At 40.0% G+C, this 26,027-nt stretch overlaps 1 protein-coding gene across 1 annotated transcript in view; it reads left to right on the forward strand.

Moving 5' to 3' along the window:
- The window catches only part of LOC116880671 (WD repeat-containing protein on Y chromosome-like), a 116,414-nt gene that overhangs the window by 12,139 nt on the left and 78,248 nt on the right, over positions 1-26,027 (forward strand). The window contains 4 exon segments of the mRNA XM_032879948.1: positions 6,281-6,346; positions 7,666-7,896; positions 8,693-8,775; positions 10,663-10,755. Of these exon segments, the coding sequence (XP_032735839.1) occupies positions 8,741-8,775; positions 10,663-10,755 (128 nt within the window). The 5' untranslated portion in view covers positions 6,281-6,346; positions 7,666-7,896; positions 8,693-8,740.

The raw sequence follows: 26,027 nt of genomic DNA on the forward strand, positions 1-26,027 counted from the left end.
TCTGATTCCATATAAATTTTAGGATTATTTGTTCCATTTCTTTAAAAAGGAATTGACAATATTTTGATAGGGATTGCATTAAGTGTGTAGACTGCTTTGGGTAGCATAGACATTTTCACAATATTTTTTCTTTCAATCCATGAGCATGGACCGTTTTTCCATTTCTTTGTGTCTTCCTCCATTTCTTTCATGAGTACTGTATGGTTTTCTGAGTACAGATTCTTTGCATCTTTGGTTAGGTTTATTCCTAGGTATCTTATGGTTTTGGGTGCAATTGTAAATGGGATCAACTCCTTAATTTCTCTGTCTTCTGTCTTGCTGTTGGTGTATAGCAATGCAACTGATTTCTGTGGATTGATTTTATATCTTGACACTTTACTGAATTCCTGTGTGAAGTTTTGGAGTGGAGTCGTTTGGGTTTTTCACATAAAGTATCATATTATCTGCAAAGAGTGAAAATTTTCTTCTTCTTTGCTGATTCGGATGCCCTTAATTTCTTTTCGTTGTGTGATTGCTGAGGCTAGGACTTCTAGTACTATCTTGAATAGCAGTGGTGTGAGTGGACAGCCCTGCCATGTTCCTGACCTTAGGGGAAAAGCTCTCAGTTTTTCCCTATTGAGAATGATATTTGCTGTGGGTTTTTTATAGATGACTTCGATGATATTGAGGTATGTACCCTCTATTCCTATACTGTGAAGAGTTTTGATCAAGAAAGGGTGCTGTACTTTGTCAAATGCTTTTTCAGCATCCATTGAGAGTATCATATGGTTCTTGTTCTTTTATTAATGTATTGTGTCACATTGATTGATTTGTGGATGTTGAAACAACCTTGCAGCCCAGGAATAAATCCCACTTAGTCGTGGTGAATAATCCTTTTTATGTACTGTTGTATTCTATTGGGTAGTATTTTGGTGAGAATTTTTGCATCCATGTACATCGAGGATATTGGTCTATAATTCTCTTTTTTTTGATGGGGTCTTTGTCTGGTTTGGGGACCAAGGTAATGCTGGCCTCATGAGTTTAGAAGTTTTCCTTCCATTTCTATTTTTTGGAACAGTTACAGGAGATAAGTATTGATTCTTCTTTAGATGTTTGGTAGAATTCCCCCTGGGAAGCTGTCTGGCCCTGAGCTCTTGTTTTTTGGGAGATTTTTGATGACTGCTTCAATCTCCTTATGGTTTATGGGTCTGTTCAGGTTTTCTATTTCTTCCTGGTTCAGTTTTGATAGTTTATATGTCTCTAGAAATGTGTCCTTTTCTTCCAGATTGTCAAATTTGCTGGTGTATGGTTGCTCATATGTTCTTATAGTTTTTTGTACTTCTTTGGTGTTGGTTGCGATCTCTCCTCTTTCATTCATGATTTTATTAAGTTGGGTCTTTTATCTTTTCTTTTTGATAAGTCTGACCAGGAGTTTATCAATCTTATTAATTCAAGAATCATCTCCTAGTTTCATTGATTTGTTCTACTGTTCTTTTGAGTGCTATTTCATTGATTTCTACTCTGATCTTTATTATTTCTTTTCTCCAGCTGGGTTTAGGCTTTCTTTGCTGTTCTTTCTCCAGCTGCTTTAGGAGGTTTAGGTTGTGTTTAGGTTTAGGTTGTGTACTTGTAGGTTTAGGTTGTGTACTTGAGACCTTTCCTGTTTCTTCAGAAAGGCTTGTGCTGCTATATACTTTCCTCTTGGGACTGCCTTTGCTGTGTCCAAAGATTTTGAACACTTGTGTTTTCATTTCCATTTGTTTCCATGAATTTTTAAAATTCTTAATTTCCTGTTTGACCCATTCATTCTTTAGTAGGATGCTCTTTAGCCTCCATGTATTTGAGTTCTTTCCAATTTTCCTCTTGTGGTTGAGTTCTAGTTTCAAAGCATTGTGGTCTGAAAATATGCAGGGAATGATCCCAATCTTTTGGTGCTGGTTGAGACCTGGTTTGTGACCCAGGATGTGATCTATTCTGTAGAATGTTACATGTGCACTAGAGAAGAATGTGTATTTTGTTGCCTTGAGATGGAATGTTCTAAATATATCTGTGATGTCCATCTGGTCCAGTGTGTCATTTAAAGCCTTTATTTCCTTGATGATCTTTTACTTAGATGATCTGTCCATTTCAGTGAGTGGGCTGTTAAAATCTCCTACTATTATTGTATTATTGTCAATGTATTTCTTTGATTTTGTTATTAATTGGTTTATATAATTGGCTGCTCCCATGTTAGGGGCATAAATATTTAAAATTCTTAGATCTTCTTTTTGGACAGATCTTTTAAGTATGATATAGTGTCCTTCCTCATCTCTTATTACAGTCTTTGGCTTAAAATCTAATTTATCTGGTATAAGGATTGCCACTCCAGCTTTCTTTTGGTGTCCATTAGCATGGTAAATTGTTTTCCACCCTCTCACTTTAAGTCCAGAGGTGTCATTGGGTCTAAAATGAGTTTCTTGCAGACAACATATTGATGGGTCTTGGTTTTTTATCCATTCTGACACCCTGTGTTTATTGATATGGGCATTTAGCCCTTTTACACTCAGGGTAACTACAGAAAGATATTAATTCAGTGCTATTGTATTGCCTGTAAGGTGACGGTTACTGTATATTGTCTCTGTGTCTTTCTGGTTCGTGTTAATTTTAGGCTCTCTCTTTGCTTAGAGGAACCCTTTCAATATTTCCTGTAGAGCTGGTATGGTGTCTTCAAATTCTTTTAGTTTTTGTTTGTCCTAGAAGCTTTTTATCTCTCCTTCTATTTTCAATGACAGCCTAGCTGGATATAGTATTGTTGGCTGCATATTTTTCTTGGTCAGTTCTCTGAATATATCATGCCAGTCCTTTCTGGCCTGCCAGTCTCTGTGTATAGGTCTGCTGGCAACCTAATAGTTCTACCACTGTATGTTACAGACCTCTTGTCATAAGCTGCTTTCAGGATTTTCTCTTTGTCATTGAGACTTGTAAGTTTTACTATTAGATGATGGGGTGTGGACCTATTTTTATTGATTCTGAGGTGGCCTCTCTGTGCCTCCTGGATTTTGATGCCTGTTCCCTTTACCAAATTAGGGAAGTTCTCTACTATAATTTGCTCCAGTATACCTTCTGCCCCTCTCTCTCTTTCTTTTTCTTCTGGGATCCCAATTATTCTAATATTGTTTCATCTTATGGTATCACTTATCTCTCAAATTCTCCTCTTGTGGTTCACTAGTTGTTTGTCTCTCTTTTTCTCAGCTTCTTTATTTTCCATCATTTAGTCTTCTATATCACTAATTTTCTTCTACCTCATTTATCCTAGCAGTAAGAGCCTTCATTTTTTATTGCACCTCATTAATAACTTTTTGACTTCAACTTTGTTATATTTTAGATCTTTTATTTCTCCAGAAAGGGTTTTTATTTCTCCAAAAAGAGAGTCTCTAGTATCTCTCATGTTTTATTTGAGCCCAACTAGCACCTTGATAATCATCATTCTGAACTCTAGTTCTGACATATTACTAATGTCCATATTGGTTAGATCCCTAGCCATTGGTACTGCCTCGTGTTCTTTTTTTTTTTTTTTTGGATGTGAGTTTTTCTGCCTTGTCATTTTATCCAGATAAGAATAGATGAATGAGAGAACAAAATACTAGAAGGATAGCAATGACCCCAGAAAAATATACGCTAATCAAATCAGAAGAGACCCAAAACTGGGGGAGAAGAAAAGAGAAAAAAAAAAAAAGAAAGAAAAAATATATTTATATTAGACTGGTGAATAGAACAGAGCCACACACTTGGTTTTGGGTGTATTTTGGCCTGTTAGAGGAAACTGCCTCCCAAAATTTTAAAGAAAGAAAAAAATTTTAAAGAAAGAAAAAAATGTATATTATATATACATACAAAAATAAGGGCAAACATGATGAAGGGTTGGGATATGACTGTAAAGATGTAAACTAAAAAAGAGTCTAAAAAAGGAATTGATAATATAAGAAGTTGGTTGAAAGAAGAAAAAAAAAGAGAAAAGAATGTGATCAGGCTGGAGACTAGAACAAAGTCAATCACTAGATTTGGGGTATATTTTGATCTATTAGAAGAAACTATATCCCAAAATTTTAAAGGAAGAAAAACCTATATGTATACCCCAAAAAAAAGTGTCAAATAAAATGAAGGGATAGAATATGAATATAACAATGAAAATTTAAAAAGATTTTTTAAAAAGGTATTGATAAGGGGCGCCTGGGTGGCTCAGTGGGTTAAGCCTCTGGCTTCAACTCAGGTCATGATCTCAGGGTCCTGGGATTGAGCACCACATAGGGCTCTCTGCTCAGTGGGGAGCCTTCTTCCCCCTCTTTCTCTGCCTGCCTCTCTGCCTACTTGTGATCTCTCTCTCTCTGTGTCAAATAAATAAATAAAATATTTTTTTAAAAAGGTATTGATAAGATAAAATCCCTAAAAATTATTAAAATAGGAAAGAGGAAAACCTAAAAAAGTAGAATAAGAAAAAAATAAAATTAAAAAAATTTAACTTTGAAAGACTAAAGAATCATGGGGGGAAAGCCATGAATTCCTGTAACTGTGAAGTTTTACAGTTCTCTTTGATCAGTGAACTTGGACTTGGCTGGATGTTCTTGTTGATCTTCTGGGGGAGGGGCCTGTTGCTATGATTCTCAAATGTCTTTGCTGGAGGCAGAATTGCACCACCCTTGCCAGGGGCCAGGTTAAATGGCCTGATTCGGAGAGCAAATCTGCTTGGGTTCGCTTCCAGTAGCTTTTGTTCTCTGAATGCTTTCTGTATAGCTTTGGAGGTGGAGAACAAAGATGGCAGCCTTCAATCTCCTGCCCCATAGGAGCTGAGAGCTCGGGGCCCCACTCCTCAGTGCACCCTCAGAGAAAAGCAGTTAATCCCTCCCGTCTCCCTGGTCTCCAGCCGCACTCTGAGCTCACCTGGCCTGTGACCGAGCATTTCTATCTCTGGCGCACGGCCTGGTTTGGAGTCTCCAAACTCAGCAGATTCTGCCACGCTCCCCTGCCGCTCCTCCTGGAGGAGGAAGGAGGGGGTCTCCCCAGATCTGCCATTTCTGGGGTCCCTGCTTGAAGAGCCATGACCGGACTGTGACTTGGATTACAGTTTAAATTAATCCCGAGCTGAGAGCCCCTCCTTAGCTCTGTCTGTGCAGCCAGCTTCCCTGCCTGATACCTGGGAGCTCTGCCACACGCAGGCTCCTCCATTCTTTCTGTGACCCCGAGAGACCTGGGACCACATTGTCCCTGTGAGGGCTCCATCCCCTGCTTAGCCTCTGGAGTGATGTCCCTCAGTGGAGCCAACTTCTAAAAGCTCCAATTTTGTGCTTCACTGCTTTACCGCTTGCTGGGAGCCAGGCCCTCCCCTCATAGTCTCTCTTCCCATATATCACCTCGGGTTCACTTCTCCGCACATCCTACCTTCTGGAAAGTGGTTGATTTTCTGTTCCTAGAATTGCTGCTTTTCTTCTCTTCAGGCTCCTGTTGAGTTTGTAGGTGTTCAGAATGGTTTGATAACTATCTAGCTGAACTCCTGGGACCCAACAATATTTAAGTCTCCTACTCCTCTGCCAGCTTGCTCTGGTCTCTAAAAAATGATTTTCATGATTTGCATGTCCTCTTGTTTTGGGATGCACCTAAGGGTGCACCCAAGGGTGCATCCAACCATCACTTGTTTTGCTGTTATCTAATGTGGGGTCCCTAAACACAGTCCAGTCTTGGCTGGAACTGACCAGGGTGGAGTGGGACCTCCTGGGAGCATACAGACTGAGAGACAAAAAGTTCATGCTGATTAGGACTCCATTTCAAAAATAGGTGTTCGGGGCGCCTGGGTGGCTCAGTTGGTTAAGCCACTGCCTTCGGCTCAGGTCATGATCCTAGAGTCCCTGGATCGAGTCCCGCATCGGGCTCCCTGCTTGGCAGAGAGTCTGCTTCTCCCTCTGACCCTCCCCCTTCTCATGCTCTCTCTCTCTCTCTCTCATTCTCTCTCCCTCAAATAAATAAATAAAAATAAAATCTTTAAAAAAACAAAAACAAAAACAAAAAAAAACAAAAATAGATGTCCTAGGAGCCCCACTCTCTCATGAGGAAAGAGTGGTAGGGTCAGCACACTGAACTCCAACTCACAGTCCTATTAATGTCTTAAAACAGGCATTCCAGAGACCTTTGACTATTACGCATTGTAATATGAGATTCGTAAATTGGAAAAATTAAGATTTCCACTCCTTCTGCATCTTCTCCCCCAACAACCTAGTGAAGAGTTTCTCCCTATGCTGTCTATAAATAGATTTATTTTTTTCCTTTCCAGAATATTGAACAAATACAACAACTTTTCATGAAAATAGACTATGCATCAGTGGGCAGAATTCAATGGGTAAATTGGGTTATGTTTTGTGAATCAAATTTGGGATTAGTAAGGAAAACACATAGAATGTTAGCTCTGAGCCTGTTCCTTTCTGGAGTATGCTCTGACCTTCAGTGCTTTGTCAACTTGAAACTGAACCAAGGGGATATGCATGTTCACAGTTTTCAAATTTTGTAATGTCAGATTATTCTTGGAATAGTTTAACTAGGGATTTCAGTAGCTAAGGCAAGTTCCAAGAAGGGTTTCCTAAAACTAAGAAGTAAAGGATACACTTGTCATCTTACCCCAGAGCAAACATGAAACACCAGTGAGCAAGAAATTCTATGAGCAAAAAACACCTGATGATAACCAGATCAGTTAACACATGTAAAGTATTTAGAACAGGGACAGCCACAAAGTAAATTCTCAACAGATATCATCATCATTATTAATAATCCCCAATTTGAGTTGTGTAATAATGAGCTGAGACATAGGCTTTAAACATTCTCTGCCATAGTGTCTGTCAGTGCCCTTCTACTGTCCCAGGATGAATTAATTTCTAAAATGACAACTTGAACAGTAAGATACCTCTATTCAGACCTTGGGTCAATTCCCCAGCAAAATCAAATGGAAGCATTTACATTATCATCTGACTTGAATAGGAAGTCAGGATTCCAGAGAAGAGAAGGGGAGGCTCTAATGGAATGAGGCTTTGGGGAAGTGTAGAGAAAAGAAATGTTGCAGACCCTACAGTATCCCCACCCCTTCCCTCTGACCACAGACTTCTTTTCCCTAGGTGTACTGCTGAGATTCTAAATGAGGCATATACTGGTGGGTGGGAACTGTGCGGTCAGACTGATAAGGACTTCAGTCTCTGGCCAGCCACTTACTAGTTGTTCGATCTTAGGCAAGCTATTTAACCTTTCAAAGCTGGGGTTTCCAGATATGTAAAAGAGAAGAACAATAGTGTCTATGTCATACAGTTATCATGAGAATTGAAGGGAAGGTCTATGTTGCATGGAACGTAGTGTACTGTCAATCACAACTGCCACCGCTATCATCATCATCATCACCATCATCTTCAGCACCATCACCACCACCACCATCTCCTTTAGAGAGAGAGACCCTGGGAGTGGGGAAGGGAGCCCAAGTGGGTAACAGACTTCCAACCCCAGCTGAATGGGCACATCCCAGTTATTACCCTTACATTTTTGGCATACTGATGAGCTGGTGAGTACTAATAATTATGGCATGTCGAGGGGTGGAGTTACCCATACTCTGATGGTAAAGAGAAATTTTGAAACAAAGGAACATAGTAGATGTTTAATGAATTTTCCTTTATCCTCTAGGATGGCTTGTGCACGTATCTGCAGCTAGAGTATTCAGAGCAAGCGGATGCTTTGGCCCAACAGAAAGAGGTTTCCTTCCAGCTGCCTGCTGTGCTGCAAGGGCTGTCATATGGGGGTCCCGTGCTGTGCATTCTCTCTATGCCTGACGACACCTTAATCATGATCAGAGAAGATGGAGCGATTTATTTCTGGTCCCTGCAGCTGAAGTTGAAAAGAAGAAAGAGAGTTTTTGTATGTGATTTTCATTTGATAAGGATGCTGAGTGCTCCAGTTTGATTTTATTTGCTATTTTAAACTGCTCTTCAAGTGGCATGATTACAGAAATTGTGTCCTTGAATGTAATATATTCATGTTGGCTTTTGCTCGTCTATAGAATGCAAATAAAATGTGATCTCTATATGTAGTACCAGATAATGCTTCATTTTGCTTCTAAAATCAGATGGAGTAATGAATTACACGACTCCATCATGTAATTTATCATATGTCTTAATGAATGACAAATGGAAAGGAATTTTTTATTGTTTTTTTCCTGTTAATGATTATTTCAGTTTAGGCAGCTATGCTAGGGTTTGGCTTCTTATTGAATCACAGAATCAGAAATTCAGAAGGCAGAAGACATTTGGGAAGTAGACTTAGGATAGGAATAAAAATGCCTGACCTATTTCACAATATAGCCTATCTTTGAAATCATTTCTTTTTTTATTATATCATTCAACAATATTTGAGCCCCTGACATAGCCTAGGCTCTCTGCTGGGTACTGAGGATATAGAAGCCCATCTCAGCCCTCCGGAAACTTATCATCTACACTAGAAGTTACAGCTATCCTAAACCTCTCAGGGTGCCAAAATAAGCCCTCCCTAGAGAGAGGAAATAAAGGGGGCTCTTCGAGTCTATGTAGCAAGTTCTTTATACTTGAAGGAGAACATCAATTTTTTTAAAAACCTATAATTTTAAGCATGCCTACTGTCAAACTGTCTTATCATTAAAAGACATATTTTTGTTTATTTCCACTCTTGAACACATTAGGACAAGTCCACAAGTCGGAAGCACAGGTAGGTGACGGATGTCATCAGCATGCCACAGTACAACAAGCTGCTCATAGGGACTGGGTGAGTGTCTGCAGCTCTTCAATTAGAAGTAAACAATCGTTATGTTATGAAATTCATTGCCATGTGTGAGTTTACACAGACACATACACATCTGTGGTATTTAAAGGTCATGAAGCCCTTTTTAAAACATGTTAGAACTCATAATATCAGTCAAAGCTACTTTGCAAAGTTAAGGCCTTGTTTGGCCCATTGCAGTGATGTCATTGTCTCCAACACCAAAAGAGGCCTTCTTTTGGAATAATTCCAGAGTGACAGTTTGGGCCAGATGGGGGAAAAAATCAGTCTTGTGACCTCTTAGCACATTTTATTTTATATTCAAAATAATGTTCCTATTTTATTATTTACCAAAATTCAGTCCAAAGTGCTTTGGACTCATTCAAAAAATAAAATCTACTGTAAAAAGATAATGCTCACTGCTGAAGATCCTAAAGGTTTTGATCATGACAACAGGAGGAAAATGAACAGGCACCATCCCAGGCTGCTTGGTTAACCTCAGTAATGGGCCACAGAGAAGGGCGTGTGGCTTGGTGAGGAAGGAAATTTGGAAAATTTCAAATCAAGCGTAGAGCAAAAAGTTCAGCACAAGGGAATGGTGTGGAGGCAGGGGTGTGAACTGCAGTCCAGGGTTGGGAGACTGAGGAGTCAAGCTGCTAAACACAGGGCTCTCCGGGCATGGGTAAGGGAAGGTGCAGAGCTTGAGGGGGATTCCCGCAGCCCTGCCTACTGGGCTTCTCCTGACTCCCCCTCCCAATCTAGGGGTTTCTCTTTTCTATCTAGTCTCCTCCAGTGGCCCCTGGTTCTCTAGTCTTCAACCACTTTAATGAACCAACAGTTACTCCAACCTCAGATAATAGAAGCTATTAAATACAATCGAATTTAATGTTAAATCTAATAATTAAAATACATTTCTTAATATATTAAAATGTATCAATATAATTAATACTAACTACTGAAAAGCAACACACCTGGGTGTGTGCATTCAGCCCAGTTTTGTTTTAAAAGCCGTGCCCAATAATTTAATTATCATGTCTTTTGTGCACACAGCAGTTCAGTGATTGCTCAGGAACCTACTAGAGACTCTCTGAGCTGACAAATCAGAAGATGAGGCAAGGCTTATGACACCTGGAGGCAGGGAACCACTAGAGCTACATGCAGGTGAAAAGAGGTGGGAAAAAAAGACATTTCACACTGAGGGAAAGGCAAGACTTTGGAATTTAGAGAGTGACCTCCATTTGTTCTATGCCAACAGGTCAAAGCAGTGAGTTGTGTTTCTCATACCCACAAATTTGTTCTTCTTTCAATCAGCTGCAAGGTGGACAAGCTAACACAGGAGGGAAGGGGTCAAGAGTGCAGGCTGGAAACCTGGGAAATTAGCGGAGCACTGAGTTAACCCCTTAGTTTCTAGAAAGAGGTCTCTGCCCTCCACTTGGCAGATCTAACCATCTTTAGTATCTGCAATAAACAACAGCTCACATTTGTGAGCCCAGTCCCAAGTCCTGGACTAATCACTTTCTCATGTGTCCTTTCAATCCTTGTAACCTTCCTGAAAGACAGGAGATCCCCATTTTACAAATGAGGGGACTAAATGGTGAGCTGGGATCTGATGACCCAACTACTGGCATCCAGAGCTCATATTGCTGGAAGCTGTGCCAGCCTCCTGATGGAGAAGGATAGGCCAGACTGATTTAGAACCAGGCAGAAGAGATGTCCCCAAATGGTAGAACGGGGGAGGGAGACCTCAGGTTCAGCCAGAGAGGTTGCTCAGTAGGGCAGGTGTTTCACTGGCCCGATGTCTCTGCTTTGTGGAATCCGTGAAATAGAAAAACTGTTCTACAAAAGTGAAGTGGGGAATTTAATTTACTCCAATGGTACTTGATCTGTGAACAGAAACCATGAAATCCAGCTGTATGAACTCTCCAACCTGGAGCCTTACTGTCAGATTGGTGGCCTGGAAGCTGTTCCTCTGAAACTGGATTACTGGTAAGAGCATCTCCAGGGCCAGGCAGGCCTGACAGGGCACTCTCCCCTGGCCAGTGGGGGCTTCTCTCCTCTCTCTCCTTGGACAGTTCCATTCATGTTCAATCAGTAAATGTCAGGGCTTCCATGCAGCCTGTCTCCTCCGTGTTACGCATCACAGTACTACCCAGAAAGGAGGGACCTTTCCTACATCTAGTCAGGAAAGGGAAGCCCAGAGAGGTGAAATGATTTTTAGAGTCATATAATTATGAATTCATCTGTTTTAAATGTGGCTGGATTAATTTTCCTGAAACTCAACTTTGACCATACTACTCTGCTCTCTAATGGTTGCTACTTCCCTCTCCAAAAACATCCATACCTTCAGAGAGCATCCAAACTCCCCTCTGCCTTTTCAGCTTTCATCCCCTCTGAGCCTTCAGGTCTCCCAAGCACCAGCATAGTTAAACCGAGGCCTTCAACTTGGGCCAGGCATTGTCACCACCACAGTATTCCCAGGGCTGCCCCCTTCCTCAACCATCCATGCCACCATGTTTCTTGAGTACCTACTGTGCACCCTTATTGTTGGATGTGGGACACAGGCATGAATGATACAAGATTCTTAGGGGCTATCCCAGTATCAAAGAATGGGTGGTTCCTGCTGAAATCCTACCATTCTTCATGAGCCAAACCTCCGTGGATTCCCCTGAATCTCTTCCATACCCAAAAGCTGACATCTCCTAGAAGTCTCCCCAACCTTTGGCATTGATGGTCCTGCATGTCACGGGGCACAGGTCCTGAGTAACTCTCAGGCAGTACCAGTGCCTTAGTCATTGTTGTGTGTTCTCTGACACCTACATACTGACTGGCAGGCTCACAGCAGGCTCGCAAGAAATGTTTGTTGAATGACCAAGACAGAAAACTCTCATGTAAGTTGACAAAAGGAGGCTCCGGTTTTATTTTGCCTTTCCTTCCCTGCTCTTCCTTTTCCTTCTGTGTGTGTGGTGTGTGTGTGTGTGTGTGTGTGCGTGTGTGTGTGTGAAGGGCTAGGGATTCAGGAATTGAACGTACAGGACACCTAGCCCAAGAGGAGTACTGTCTGGTGGATATGAATGTGTTGGTCTGCTTGGGCCACCATAACAAAATATTATAGACTGTGTGGCTTCGACAACAGAACTAATTATCTCACAGTTCTAGAGGATGGGAAGCCCAAGATCAAGGTGTGGGCCTGTTCTGTTTCTGGTGAAATCTCTCTTTCTGGCTCACAGATGTCCACCTTCTCACTATGTCCTCAGGTGACCTACCAGTGATACGTATACATGGAGAGAGGGAGCATGCGCAATGTCTGGTGTCTCTTCTTACAAAAACACCAATCTTATCATGAGAATCCTCCCTTTACAACTTTATCTACCCTAATTACCTCCCAAAGGCCCCATCCCCAAATATCATCACCTTGGAATTAGGGATCCACATAATGAATTCTGGGGGACACAAATATGCAGTCCGTAACAGTGAATATTTACTGACATGGGTAGTGCTCTCTAATCATGTTATCTGTTCCTTGCTGAGGTGTCTTCTGGGTTGTCCACTCACCAGTCCCATCAACTAATGGGGTTGTCTGTTGATGATGTCATTCTCTGAGAGCCCCTCCTCTGTTGAAGGGCTATCCCAGGAGAGTAGGGGTGAGGTTTCAGATACATCTCTGCTCCTGTGATGTGGAGACTAGTTTTCTCTTTCTTCTTTTCATCTTCTGATGTTTAGCTTCCAGACACACCCAACACAAAACCAATGTGAAACAGCACTTGTGAGCCATTATAATCCCCACAGACTGGGTCTGGGCCTGTATTTGAGGGAGATGACCCTATGTCACCCGAAAACCTCACTTAAGAGTTGCTGGCTTGATTCCTTACTGATTTCTTGCTAAGCAACCAGAACATAAACTTTGCATTTTATCTCTATTTCATCTCACCACTCCCTCACACCCAGACCTAACGGCTTAGAGCAATATTAGAACCAACATGGTATTTATCAAAATATCCTGGGAGAGTAGGGTTCTGGTAAGTACAATGAGAGCTAGTTACAGGGACTGAATGCTCCAGGGAGCATTAATCATGGTATCTGAGTGCATTTGTGGGAGCACATTGTAAACTAATTGCCATGTATGGAGCTCACTCTATCATTACCTTTAATATACAATTTCACATACAATACAACTTCTGTTTTGTTGCTTTCACATTACTGTAGACACACTCTAAGGTGTGTTTCAGCTTTAAAAATGTTAGATATAAAAGTAAAAAAGACAGGCAAGAGAAATATTTTTGATGAATGATAAATGTATCTGCCTAATAGAACCTTTGGATCATAGGAGATATTCAATAGCTTTTTCCTGACTAAAGAAATATGGAAAAAATAAGTATTTTTTTAATCCTGGCTTGATCTACTGCTAATTTGCCTGCTAACCAAGGGCAAGACATTGCCCTCCTTAAACATAAACTGACAAAAGCAGCAGCAGCAGCAGCAGCAGCAGGAGGAGGAGGAGGAGGAGGAGGAGAAGGAGAAGAGAAGAATAGGAAGAAAGGGGAGGGTAGGGCTCAGGGAGGAGGAGGGAGAGGGAGAAGGAGTATGAGGAGGAGGGAAAAACTCCACTTTGCTCGGGATATAACATCAACTTACCTCAGAAAATTTCTTGGAAGAAACTCTTAAGTTTTTCTATTGTTAAAACAATATGTCAGTAAAAGACCAAGTAGAGATTAGCTTTACTTCTCAAATTAGAAATTCCAGCTGTTATGTTTAAAAAAAAAACATGTTTGTATCTTCAATACCACTTCTCCATGAAATGAGCTCTGGAATGTAGATTAAAAAAACACTACTTTCTCATAATGTTTGCACCCCAGTGGGGGAAGTAGACAAGCCAACCAACCAATCTTTATAAAATGAGAATTAAGTGCTGGATAGAGATGTGCATGAGGTGTGAAAGCAGGGGTCCCACCAGTTAGACCGAAGGAGAAATGGCAGCTGAAAGCAAAGGCTCCACAGGGAAGTGACCTTTGAACTGGAGAACAAATAAGTAGTGGGCCAGAAACAGAAAGGCATTCCAATCCATGACAACGGTATAAGTATAGGTGGGAAGAGGAAGGAGTTGAAGATGTTGACGTTTTTGGAGAAACTAGTATACTTTGGACTGAAGAAGATCTTTTAAGGAAAGAGAAGAAAAGAACATCAGGAAAGACAAGAGGTTTGCTAATGAAGAGTCACTTGTGTCCTGCTAAGCACTTTGTCTCGCATCCTCAACTCTATGTTGATTTTATTTTATTTTATTTTAATAAATATTTAATAGTCTACTTTAACTCAGTCTTAGAAAAAGAAATAGAACATATATTGTATACTACAGCCAGCAATGTATTTTCATTTTTTAGGTCCAGCATAGTCAAATAATGGCAATTTCTTATAATTCAACCTGTTCTATAAAATATACATGAAGGTCACAAAACAGAATTTTGGTAGATTATAAGTTTGGTCCCAAGAAATATATTAGCTCCAACATGTCTCTAACTTTTTATTTAATGACCACATTGCTTGCCTAATTTAGAAATGCTCTTTGGGATAATTTGGATGACAGTCTTAGAAGGCTTGGATTACATATTTTTTAAATTTTATTTTATTTATCGTCGTAAGAACACTTAACATGAAATCTAACCTCTTAACAAAATTTTAAATGTTCAGTAGGACTATAGGTACAATGTTATACAGCTAGATCTCTAAATTATTCCTCTTGCTTAAATGAACTCTATGGCCATTGATTAGTAACTTCCCATTTTCTCATCTCCCCAGCTCTTGGCAACCACTGTTCCACTCTTTGATTCTGTGAATCTGACTACTTTAGATGCCTCATATAAGTGGGCTCATGCAGTGTCTTTCTGTGACTGGCTTATTTCACTTCGCATAAAACTTTCATTTCCTTTGCTCTTGGTATCCATGAACTCACTAACAAGACCAATGTCATGAAGCTTTTCTTCTAGGAATTTTATAGTTTCAGGGCTTATTTAAGTCTTAAATCTATTTTGAGTTGATTTGTGTATGATGTAAAATAGAAGTTCATTTGAATTCTTTTGCTTGTGGATATCCAGGTTTCCCAACACCATTGGATGAAGAGACTACCCTTTCCACATTGTATATTCTTGGCACCCTTTTTGAAGATCGGCTGACTGTTTATGTGTGGATTCATTTCTGGGCTCTCTATTCTGTTCCATTGGTCTGTACATCTGTCTTCATGCCAGTACCATAATGTTTCAATTATTATAGCTTTGTGATATAGTTTAAAATGAAGAGGTATGATGTCTCCAGCTTTGTTCTTCTTTATCAAGATTTATTTGGTAACTTGTGGTTCCATATGAATCTTTAATTTGTTTTTTCTGCTTCTGTAAAAAAATGACATTGGGATTTTAATAGGGATTGCTTTGAATCTGTAGATGGCTTTGGGTATTAAGTCTTCTAATCCATGAACACATATCTTTCTTTGCATTTGTTTGTGTCTTGTTTAATTCCTTTCATCAATGTATTATAGTTTCCAATATATAAATCTTTCACCACCTTAGTCTTACTCCTAAGTATTTTATTCTTTCTGGTCTATTTTTTATTGCATTGTTTTCCTAATTTCCTTTTCAGATAGTTCATTTTTAGTGTATGGAAACACAACTGATTTTTCATGCTGATTTTGTATCCTGAAACTTTACTATTTGTTATTTGTAGTAGTTTTTTGTTTTTGTTTTTAGTAGAGTGTGTAGGGCTTACTATATGTAAGATCATTATGTTTGCAAACAGGAACAATTTTAATTCTTCTTCTCTGATTCAGATGTCTTTTATTTCTTTTTCTTGCCTAATTGCTCTGGCCAGGTCTCCCAATACTTTGTTTTGTAGAAGTGGCAAAAGCAGGTATCCTTGCCTTGTTCCTGATCTTAGAGGAAAACTGTTCAGTTTTTCAGCATTAAGTGTGTTGCTAGCAGCAGGTTCTTCATAAATGGCCTTTATTATATGGAGGTACTTTTTCTCCATTCCTAGTTTGTTCAGAGTTTTTAGCATGAAAGGGTGTTGAATTTTGTCAAATGCCTCTTCTGCATGTATTGAGACAATCATGTAATTTTTATCCGTATTCTGTTAATGTAATGTATTACATTAGTTGATTTTTATATGTTAAATCATCATTCCATCCCAGGAATAAATCTCACTTGGTCAAGGTGTATGATCCTTTTAATGTGCTGTTGGATTTGGTTTGCTAGTATTTTGTTGAGGATTTATGTGTTTACATCTTCAGAGATATTGCCCTGTAGTTTTCTTTTCTGGTGGTATGTGTCTGGCTGTGATATCGGGTAATTCTGGCCTTATAAAATGAGTTTGGAAGTGTACTTTCCCTTTCCTTTATTCAGAAATGTTTAAGAAGGATTAGTATTAAATCTTTTATTATTATTACTAATATTATTATTATTATTATTTTTAGGTTTGGTAGAACTCACCAATGAAGTCATCTGGTCCTGGGCTTTTCTTTGTAGAAGTTTTTTGATTACTGGTTCAATCTCCATACTAATTGTACATCTTGTCACATGTTCTATTCTTTCATGATTTAGTCTTAGTAGGTTTTATGTTTGTAAGAATTTGTCCGTTTTTTCTAGGTTATCCAGTTTTTTGGTGTATGATTGTTCTTCGTAGTCTTTTATGATCCTTTTTATTTCTGTTTTATCAATTGTGGTATCTCTTCTTTCATTTCTAGTGATGTTTGAGTATTTTCCCTTTTTTAAGTTAATCTAGCTAAAGATTTGTAAATTTTGTTAATTTTTTTGAAAAACCAATTCTTAGTGTCGTTTTGTTTTATTTCTGTTCTAATCTTTCTTATTTCCTTCCTTCTGCTAACTATGCGCTTAGTTTGTTCTTCTTTTCCTAGCTCCTTTAGGTTTAAAAGTAAGTTGTTGATTTGAGATTTTTCTTCTTTTTAAATGTAGATATTGGTCACTATGAAGGTCCTTTTTACTACCACTTTTACTGCATCCCATAAGTTTTGGTAGGTTGTATTTTCATTTTCATTTTTTCTATTTTCTTTTTTGAAGTTTTTTGACCAGATGATTATTCAAGAATATGTTGTTTATTTTCCAAATATTTGGGAAGTATTTTCCTTCTGCTATTGATTTCTAATTTCATTCTGTTGTGGTCAGAAAAGATACTTTGTATGATTTCAATCTTTTAAAGTTGTTAAGACTTGTTCTGGGTCATAACATGTGATCTATCCTGGAGAAAGTTCTGTGTATGCTTTTTTTTAATTTTCTCTGTGTGTGCTTTTAAGAGGAATATGTATTCTGCTGCTCTCGTGTCAGATGTTCTGTATAGGTCTGTTAGGTCCATTTGGTCTACAGTGTTATTCAAGTCCTATATGTCTTTATTGATCTTCTGTCTCAATAGTCTGTCCATTATTGAAAGTGAAGTATTGAAGTTTTTTACTATAATTTTATTGTTATCTATTTCTCCCTTCAGTTCCATCAATACTTGTTTTGTACATTTAGGTGCTTTAAGGTTAGGTGCCTATATATTTATAATTGTGATATCTTCCTAGTGGATTGACTGTTTTATCATTATATAATATCTTTCTTTGTCTCTTGTGACAGTTTTTGACTTACTGGCTGTTTGTTTTTTTTTTTTTAAATATAGTATATCTATCCCGGCTCTTGTTTTTTTACCATTTGCATGGAACATCTTTTTCTAGTCCTTCACTTAAGCCTATGTGTGTCATTAAATCTAGAGTGAGTTTCTAGCAGGCAGCATACAGTTGGGTATTATTTTCTTGTTCATTGATGGAAGAGTTTAATCCATTTACATTAAGATAACTATTGATAAGGAAGGGTTTACTATTGCTGTTTTATTGTTTTCTGTTAGTTTAATAGTTCTTTTGCCTGTCTTGTCTTCTTGCTGTCTTCCTTTGTGTTTTGTTGCTTTTTTGGTATTGATACGCTTTGACTCTTTTTTGCTTTTCTTTTGTGTTACTTCCGTAGGTAATTTTTGTGTGTGGTCACCTCAGGGTTTACATAAAATATCTTATAATCATAACAATTACTTTTTAGCAGATAACAACTTAAGTTCAATCACATACTAAATCTCTACACTTTAACACAGCCCTACACACAAACTTTGTTATTGCCACAAATTTGTTTTACTTAATACATTTTAGTTATAGTTATTTTAATAGTTTTGTCTTTTACTTTTTAAAATATCTTATTTATTTGACAGAGAGAGAGCACAAGCAGGGGGAGTGGCAGCCAGAGGGAGAATAGGCTTCCCAGTGAGCAGAGAGCCTGATGCGGATCTCAATCCTAGGCTCCTGGGATCATGACCTGAGCCAAAGGCAGACACTTAACTGACTGAGCCACCCAGGCACTCTTGTCTTTTACTTTTATATTAGAATTGAAAGTGATTTACCCACCACTATTATAGTAACTCAGTATTCTGTATTTGTCTACATATTTACCTTTACCAACAAATTTCCATTTCCTGGATCTGGATGTCCATTCCCTTCTCTAGATTTGAGAAATTTTTAGCCATTGTTTCTTCAGATAAGCTTTCTTTTTTTCCTTTCTCTCTCTCTCACTTCTCTTTCTGGAACTCCTATAATTTTTGTATTAGTCTACTTAATGGCATCTCATAAGTCCTTTCAGCTTTCTTCATTCTTTTTTATTTGTGCTTCTCTGACTGAATTATTTCCAATGACCGATCTTTGAGTTTGCTGATCTTTTCACCTGCTTGAGCTAGTCCATTTTTGAGCACCTCTAGGAAACTTTTCAGTTTAGTTTTGTTCTCTTTAGCTCCATGATTTCTATCTGGTAACTTTAATATTTTCTGTCTCTTTGTTGAGATTCTTATATTGGTCTCTTGACTTGTGAGCATCTTAATGACAACTATTTTGAATTCTGTCAGGTGAATCATAGAATTCCACTTTGTTAGGGTTAGTTTCTGGGAACTTATCTTGTTCCTCGGTTAGGACTAGCTTTGCCTGAATATTTATTTCCCTGGGCTCTTTGTGTTGGTGTCTGCTCATTAGACAAGGCAGGCATCATTCCCAACCTTTATAGACAGTCTTCATAGGGTAAGATCCCCCTTAATCAGTCCAGCCAAGGATTCTGACTCCCTAGAGGGAAGCTGAGAGCTGAAAAGTTGGGATGCTGGGCACACAAACCAACCCTTTCCTACCCTGGATGAAGCTGGGAGCAAGAGGGAGTCTTCCTGATGATATGGCACTGTACCAGTCAGGGGTTCTCATGAGAAGATGTCTTAACCTCCCTACCAGCTTCAGGGAGATCATTTCATACTCTTCCATGATGCTGGAGGATTTCAATTACTTTCTGGATTTCTCACAAAGGAAATTTGTCTGTGGATTGTTGCTGAATTAATGTGTTTGTGGGGGAAGGAAGGCCCAGGGCTTCCTACTCCACCATTTTGCTGGCATCCTTTCAATGCATATTTTATTTTATTCTATTTTTAAAGATTTTATTTATTTATTTGAGAGAGAGAGAGTGAGTGAGCAAGCAGGGAGAGGAGCAGAGGGAGAGGGACAAGCAGACTCTGCTCTGAGCTCAGATCCCATTGTGGGGCTCAATTTCATGACCCTGAGATCATGATCTGAGCTGAAATCAAGAGTCAGACTCTTAACCAACTGAACCACCCAGGCACCTCCAATGCATATTTGAAATCAATATCTAAGGAGAAATAGAGAAATGAGGGATGGATTAGACTGGGTTCAGAGAGACTGGTAGAGTATTGCAGAAATTCAGGTGCCTCAAGATAATCATCTGTAAAATGAGTTTGTTTTGAGGATTAAATGAATGAATAAGTATAAAGTCCTTGAACTAGTAACTAGCCTATAATAAGCACTCAATAAATAGTAGCAGTTATTATTATCCACAAGACAAATGCTAAAGATAACCAACAAAAGCTGAAATAACAGATGGGGTGAAGAAGAAAAATAACTCAAGTTTTTCAGAAGACCATGTAAACTGGGCTTGTTACCGATTGGAGATGCAGGCCTGAGAGACCTAAGCAGAGAGGTCACTTCAAGTCTGGGTAGTTGATGGAGTCTTTCACCACTCAGGAACTAACATAGTTCTTTGGTTTTGCTCAGTTTAAGAAGATGATCATTAAGATATCTTGCATTCTCTCCTTACCTGCTCTTCAACACTGTATCTGTCACAATAATAGAGAAGAACCAGGATAAAGGAGAGGGACAAAGAAGGTCTCAAAAGTGCCCCCTGCTTTACCTCTCAGCTTACTTGGGAATCTCGGATATCCTGCCTTTGCCTGTCAGGCTTTCCTCTAAGTACTTTCCTTAGCTACTGAAGATCTCAGTTGCAAATAACAAACATTGATTAAACTTGTTGTATGCATCAGTCCTTAAAGAAGTCAAATGACGAGTAGGGAAGGAAGATTAAAGGAAGTGAAGGAGATAGATATGAGTATAGTGAAGAAAAACACACTCCAGTGGAGCTCACTTTAAATTCATGACCACGCAGCTCAAGTGATCCCTTGAGATCCCAGGCAGTCATCTACACATCCCAGGAGTACTCCAACCTTGTTCCAAGTCTATAATTTCATTCTTTTTCCTCTCTCCTCAAATCACCATCAGCCCATCTCTTATCCTCATCTCAGCTAATGACCTTGCTTCTTACCTTACTATGAAAACTGAAACAAATAGGAAAGAAATTTCACCAGCTTCCATTCCATCACATCCCCTACCAGCGTCTATACTCTGCCTTCTCACTTGCTATATCAAATAAACTTCCCATGCTCCATCAGAAGCAAATCTCTGTATTCAAATAACAGAGTTACTCTCTCAAGATATCCCTCCTACAAATCTCTCCTTTTTCCACCAACTTTTTATTCTCCACTGGATCCTTCCCATTAAGTAATAAAAATGCTATATCTCCCATTGTAAGCAAACAAACAATGTTCTGCTCTATATCCTACAGGTACCGCCAGCTCATATCCTATTTTTTGGCAGTAGAACTTCTTTTTTCTTTTTTTTTAAGATTTTTTAATTTACTTATTTGACAAACAGAGATCACAAGTAGGCAGAGAGGCAGGCAGAGAGAGAGGAGGAAGCAGGCTCCCCACTGAGCAGAGAGCCTGATGCCGGGGCTGGATCTCAGGACCCTGAGATCGTGACCTGAGCCGAAGGCAGAGGCTTAACCCACTGAGCCACCCAGGCGCCCCTGCAACAGAACTTCTTAAAAGAATCAATCTAGGGCACCTGGGTGGCTCAGTGGGTTAAGCCTCTGCCTTCAGCTCAGGTCACGATTCCAGGGTCCTGGGATTGAGTCCTGCATCGGGCTCTCTGCTCAGCAGGGAGCCTGCTTCCTCCTCTCTCTCTCTGCCTGCCTCTTTGCCTACTTGCAATCTCTGTCTGTCAAATAAATAAATAAAATCTTAAAAAAAAAAAAAGAAAATCCTTTAGTCAACTCAACTCATTCTTTAAGCACATCTGACATAACCCATCAGCTATACTTGATCTAGCTGATAATTGATATATTTTCTTCACTTGCCTTTCTGGACACCATACTTCGGATTTTTCTTCTATTTTACTGGTAATTCTTTTTAGTCTCCTTTACTGGTTCCTACCCTTCTCCCTCACCTCTTATACTTGGAGCATCCCCAACTTCCATTCTTGCTCTATATACACTCATTCCCTTTGGGGATCTTTAGTCTCTTGGCTTTAAATTACCATCACTATGTTAATGGCTCAAATTTGTATCTTTGGACTGCTTCCTATCAAACTCCAGAGTCTTACATCCAACTACCTACTGAATGTCTCCACCTTGAAATCTGGTTGGCATAAAGCATGTGACTTTGGAGATACCTTGACTACACTTACCCAACTCTCCCACAGCCCTTCTCTTGGACATCATGTTCTAGCCCCCTGGGTGGCTTGCTTTTCCCTGCATGCGTGAACTGTTTTCCACCTAGGAGCCTCATCACAGTTTCCTTCACCTACACACCCATTCAGTATTCACTTATGACTGCTGATATCCTGCCAATTTCCAGGATCCAACTCAGAAATCACTCTTCACAAAGCTTTTACCAATCCTCTGAACCAGAATTAATTTCTTCTTCTGGACTTCCATTGTACATTATTTATATATCTATTCTAGGCCTTATCATTCTCTGTGTTTTTGTATAGTCCATTGTGTTCATTCACTCAACAAATACTATAGAAGGACTGCTGTGGGCCAGACACTATTGTGGGTACAGGGAACACTTCAGTGTACAAAATAAGTAAGATTTCCTGCCCTTAAGATGTATCCATTCAAGGGGAACCTTGGTGGTGCAGTCGTTTGCGGGTCCAACTCTTGGTTTCAGCTCAGGTTTTCATCTCAGGGTCTTGAGGTTGAGCCCTGTGTTGGGTTCCATGCTTGGCACAGATTCTCCTTGAGTTTGTCTGCCTCTGCCCTTCCCCCCATTTTCACTCTCTCTCAAATTAATAAATAAATAAATATCCTTTTAAAAAATATGTATTCTGCAAGTTGGTACAACCACTTTGGAAAACAGTATGACGTTTCCCCAAAAAGTTAAAAATAGAGCTACCCTATGACCCAGCAATTGCACTACTGTGTATTTAGCCCAACAATATAGATGTAGTGAAAAGAAGGGCCACATGCACCCCAGTGTTCATAGCAGCAATGTCCACAACAGCCAAACTGTGGAAGGAGATGAGATGCCCTTCAACAGATGAATGGATAAAGAAGATGTGGTCCATATATGCAATGGAATATTACTCAGCCATCAGAAAGGATGAATACCCAACTTTTGCATCAACATGGATGGGACTAGAGGAGATTATGTTGAGTGAAATAAGTCAAACAGAGAAAGACAATTATCATATGGTTTCACGTATATAAAGAACATAAGGAGTAGCTTCGAGGACATTAGGAGAAGGAAGGGAAAATGAAGAGGGGAATCAGAGGGGGAGATGAACCATGAGAGACTATGGACTCTGGGAAACAAACTGAGGGTTTCAGAGGTGAGGAGGGGTAGGGAGATAGGGTAGCTGGGTGATGACTATTAAGGAGGGCATGTATTGAAACAAGCACTGGCTGTTATATGCAAACAATAAATCATGGAATACTACATCAAGAACTAATGAAGTACTGTATGTTGACTAATATAACATTAAAAAAAAGATGTATCCACTCAAGTGGGAGGAGTGAATTTACAATAAATAATAAATATTATAAATACACAAATAATAGAGTATTGTTAGAAGATGATAGGTGCTATGGACGAAAGAAAAGGTGATGCCAAGTATGTATGTGTATGAATTGCCTGCCTCTCTGCCTACTGCAACTGTCAGTTGCAGTATTAAGTAAGATGGTCAGGGACAGCTTCAGTGAGAAGGTGACATTCAAACAATGACCCAAAAGAAGCAAGGCAGTGAGCCAAGGAAGCCAGGGGGATACCTGGAAGACAGCAGCCCAGACAATGGAACAGCCAGAGCAAAGGCCTAAAGTGGGACATGTCTGCTCACCCTGCATGTTCAGGGACTCATAGTAGCCTGTCCCTGGTCCTCTTCTATGTGCACATGACACCATCACTGCCAGGCTTCACAACCTCACTATTTCTCGCTGGTCCTAATTCAATGACCTCCTAACAGGTGAATCTTTTCCCTCTTTTAAGTCTTCATTATATCTGTGACATAAACCATTTCTCTCTCCTTGACCTCTGCAATAGTGGCCTGTCTCCGGTTCGCCTCCTCTAACTGGTCCTCCTTCTCCCTTCTTCATCCTCACCCCACTCACATGTTGAGAGCCTCTCGGGTGCTACCCTTGGTTTTCTCCTTGTACCACATTCCTTAACTATTGTCTTTCTTTTACTGGCTTGACCATTATTTAGAATCTACTTCTTGACACCTGCACTCAAAATGCTAGATTAAGTTCCATATGGATAGCTTGTAGCCCTTTCAGACTTGAAGTGTCAAAAGACAAGTGCACTCTCTTCATATCCTGCCATGCTCCCTATGTGTTCTGTCTTGATTTCCAGCTCCATTTCATCACTCAAACTGAGAACCTTGGGATTCCCTGTGGTCACTTCTCCTCCTCACCTTCCACTTATAATCACTGGCCAAGTCTTGTCCCTCTTCTCCTCTCATTTCTGTTATCACTGCCCAGTGTGCATCCTCCCAGTTTCTTACATGTGCTAGTTAATTGGCCCATGGCCTGCAGTCTCTCCTCTTTGTAACTTAGCCCACACACTCTGGGAAGACTGGATTATGCTTTGCTCAATCCTGAACAAAACCTCAATGGTATTTGGCTCCTATCCTGTGGGCCAAGGTCTTTTGGGATAGTGATGCTTGCCATATAATCTGAACTCCCTACAACTTCCTCGAGGCACAAAAGTATGAACATCACTATTGTTTTCTGGTTTTCTTCCAAGATGACATTAAAACTTTGTCTGGCTCTCTCAAGACATGGTTCATCCCATAACAGCAATCTCCACAATGCTCCAGACGAACCTTCTCACCAAGTGACAAAATCGCAGCTACCCTTCAATGCCTTATTATAATCAGCTTGTTTCAGGTCATGTATGTGCTAAGTAAAAATGGCCTGCATTCTCTTCTTAGCTGAGTTACGAATTGGGACCACTGCTCATCCATTCACTGTATTTCTGGAAGGCTGTCTAGAGAAGAATCCAACATCATAACTAGAGACATATTTTACCACCTAAAGGAAGGCTCTTGTTGGCGCCTTGTGGACAGTTGTCATCAGTATCAATCTCCTGGATCACCTTTCTTAACTGGGAGTCAATGATTCTCTCCACTCTAAAGGCGAAAACCAGATTTGTTCTATGCTTTATCCTACTGCACTCCAGACAGAAAAATATATGGAGTTGGTAAGATTGTTAGGATTTAGAATACCAAGACCCATCGGAAATTGACTCACTTATCATTATACTTTGTAATTTAGAAAAGTTCAAAGAAACAAAATCTGGAACCAATCCCAGCACTGTGGGGTACTTCCTATTTCCTGGCTCCCCTGTTCTTTCCAGGGACATATGCTGAGCTTGCCCTGGGTCTGGGGCCCTGTCCTAAGCACCGAATGAAAGCTGCAGATTATTAGATGTGACAAAAGGTTCTCATGAATCTCTCAGCAGCAGCTGGTTGGATAAAACTCCTCTAACCACCTCTAACTCCCAAAGGAGATTGAGAGCTTTTGCTTCTTTTAGGGAGACTCAGATACACCCACGGATTAGCCAGAGAAATTTCTGAAGAAGGAAGGAAATTATCAGTCTTTGCATCTTAAAAAGAAATCAAAGATACCCTCTTTGTAAACACCATCTTTCTGGATTGTTATCACCGGTGTCTGTTGCTTTACTGCAACAATGAAATGCTTCAGATGCCTTGAATTCCAGGAATCTGGTCTCTTGCCAGAGCTGCAGAGTGATATGAATAATTTCTGGGTTCTGATACTCAGGATGGATGTGTTTCTGGGATTTTTTTTTTTTTTTTCAGTAATACCACCGGGGTCTATCTCTCTTAGAGAAGTCAGGGATTTCATGCCACAAGGCAGGCTCCTCAGCTCCTTTCAGGGTGAGCAACAGCAGAACAGAGATCTCCACTTGGGGCAACTCTTCCCATTTTTCCCAACTGTCTTGTTGTCAGAAAAATAGGCCAACATCCAGGAGCAAAAACTGTGAAAAATAAGCCGGGATACATCCACAGTATATGTTCCCTTATTTTAACGTAATTGTGATAACGTAGCAAGTGTGAATCTCATTCCATAGCTTCAGGTGTGCAAGAAACATCACTTATTTTGTTTTCCGAAACTTGAGCTTAGTTCTATTTTGAGTTCCTACCACCCACTATAATATCAGTCACTTCAGGGGTACCCCCACCAACATCGTGGCACAGTTGGGGGGCCCACTAGTGGGAAGTGCCATCAAGGCTACTCAGGCTCTGTGGTTGGTTGTCTTGGACACAAGACCCTATGGGACACTGCACACGGCCACTTCTGTCACGGGGAACCACTGCTCCCCCTGGCAGCCCTTCTAGGATGTGGGGCCTGGTACCCACTATGGGACCCTCAACCCTCTCTTCCTCCCCTGCTTGTGGTACTTCTCCTTTCCTACTCTTTCCCCAGACTGTGGAGGCTCTCTTTTGTTTGTGGAAGAAATCTTCTTCCTCCCTTTCTGCTTCCTCCACCCCATTCCATCCCTACTCTGACCCTCCTGCTTGCTCAGCCTGCTCCAGACACCAGACTCCTGGCTGTTTGTCAAGCACA

This window comes from Lontra canadensis, unplaced genomic scaffold, assembly GCF_010015895.1.
Source record: "Lontra canadensis isolate GAN:19392208 unplaced genomic scaffold, GSC_riverotter_1.0 scaffold67, whole genome shotgun sequence".
In the NCBI taxonomy this organism is placed as follows: domain Eukaryota; kingdom Metazoa; phylum Chordata; class Mammalia; order Carnivora; family Mustelidae; genus Lontra; species Lontra canadensis.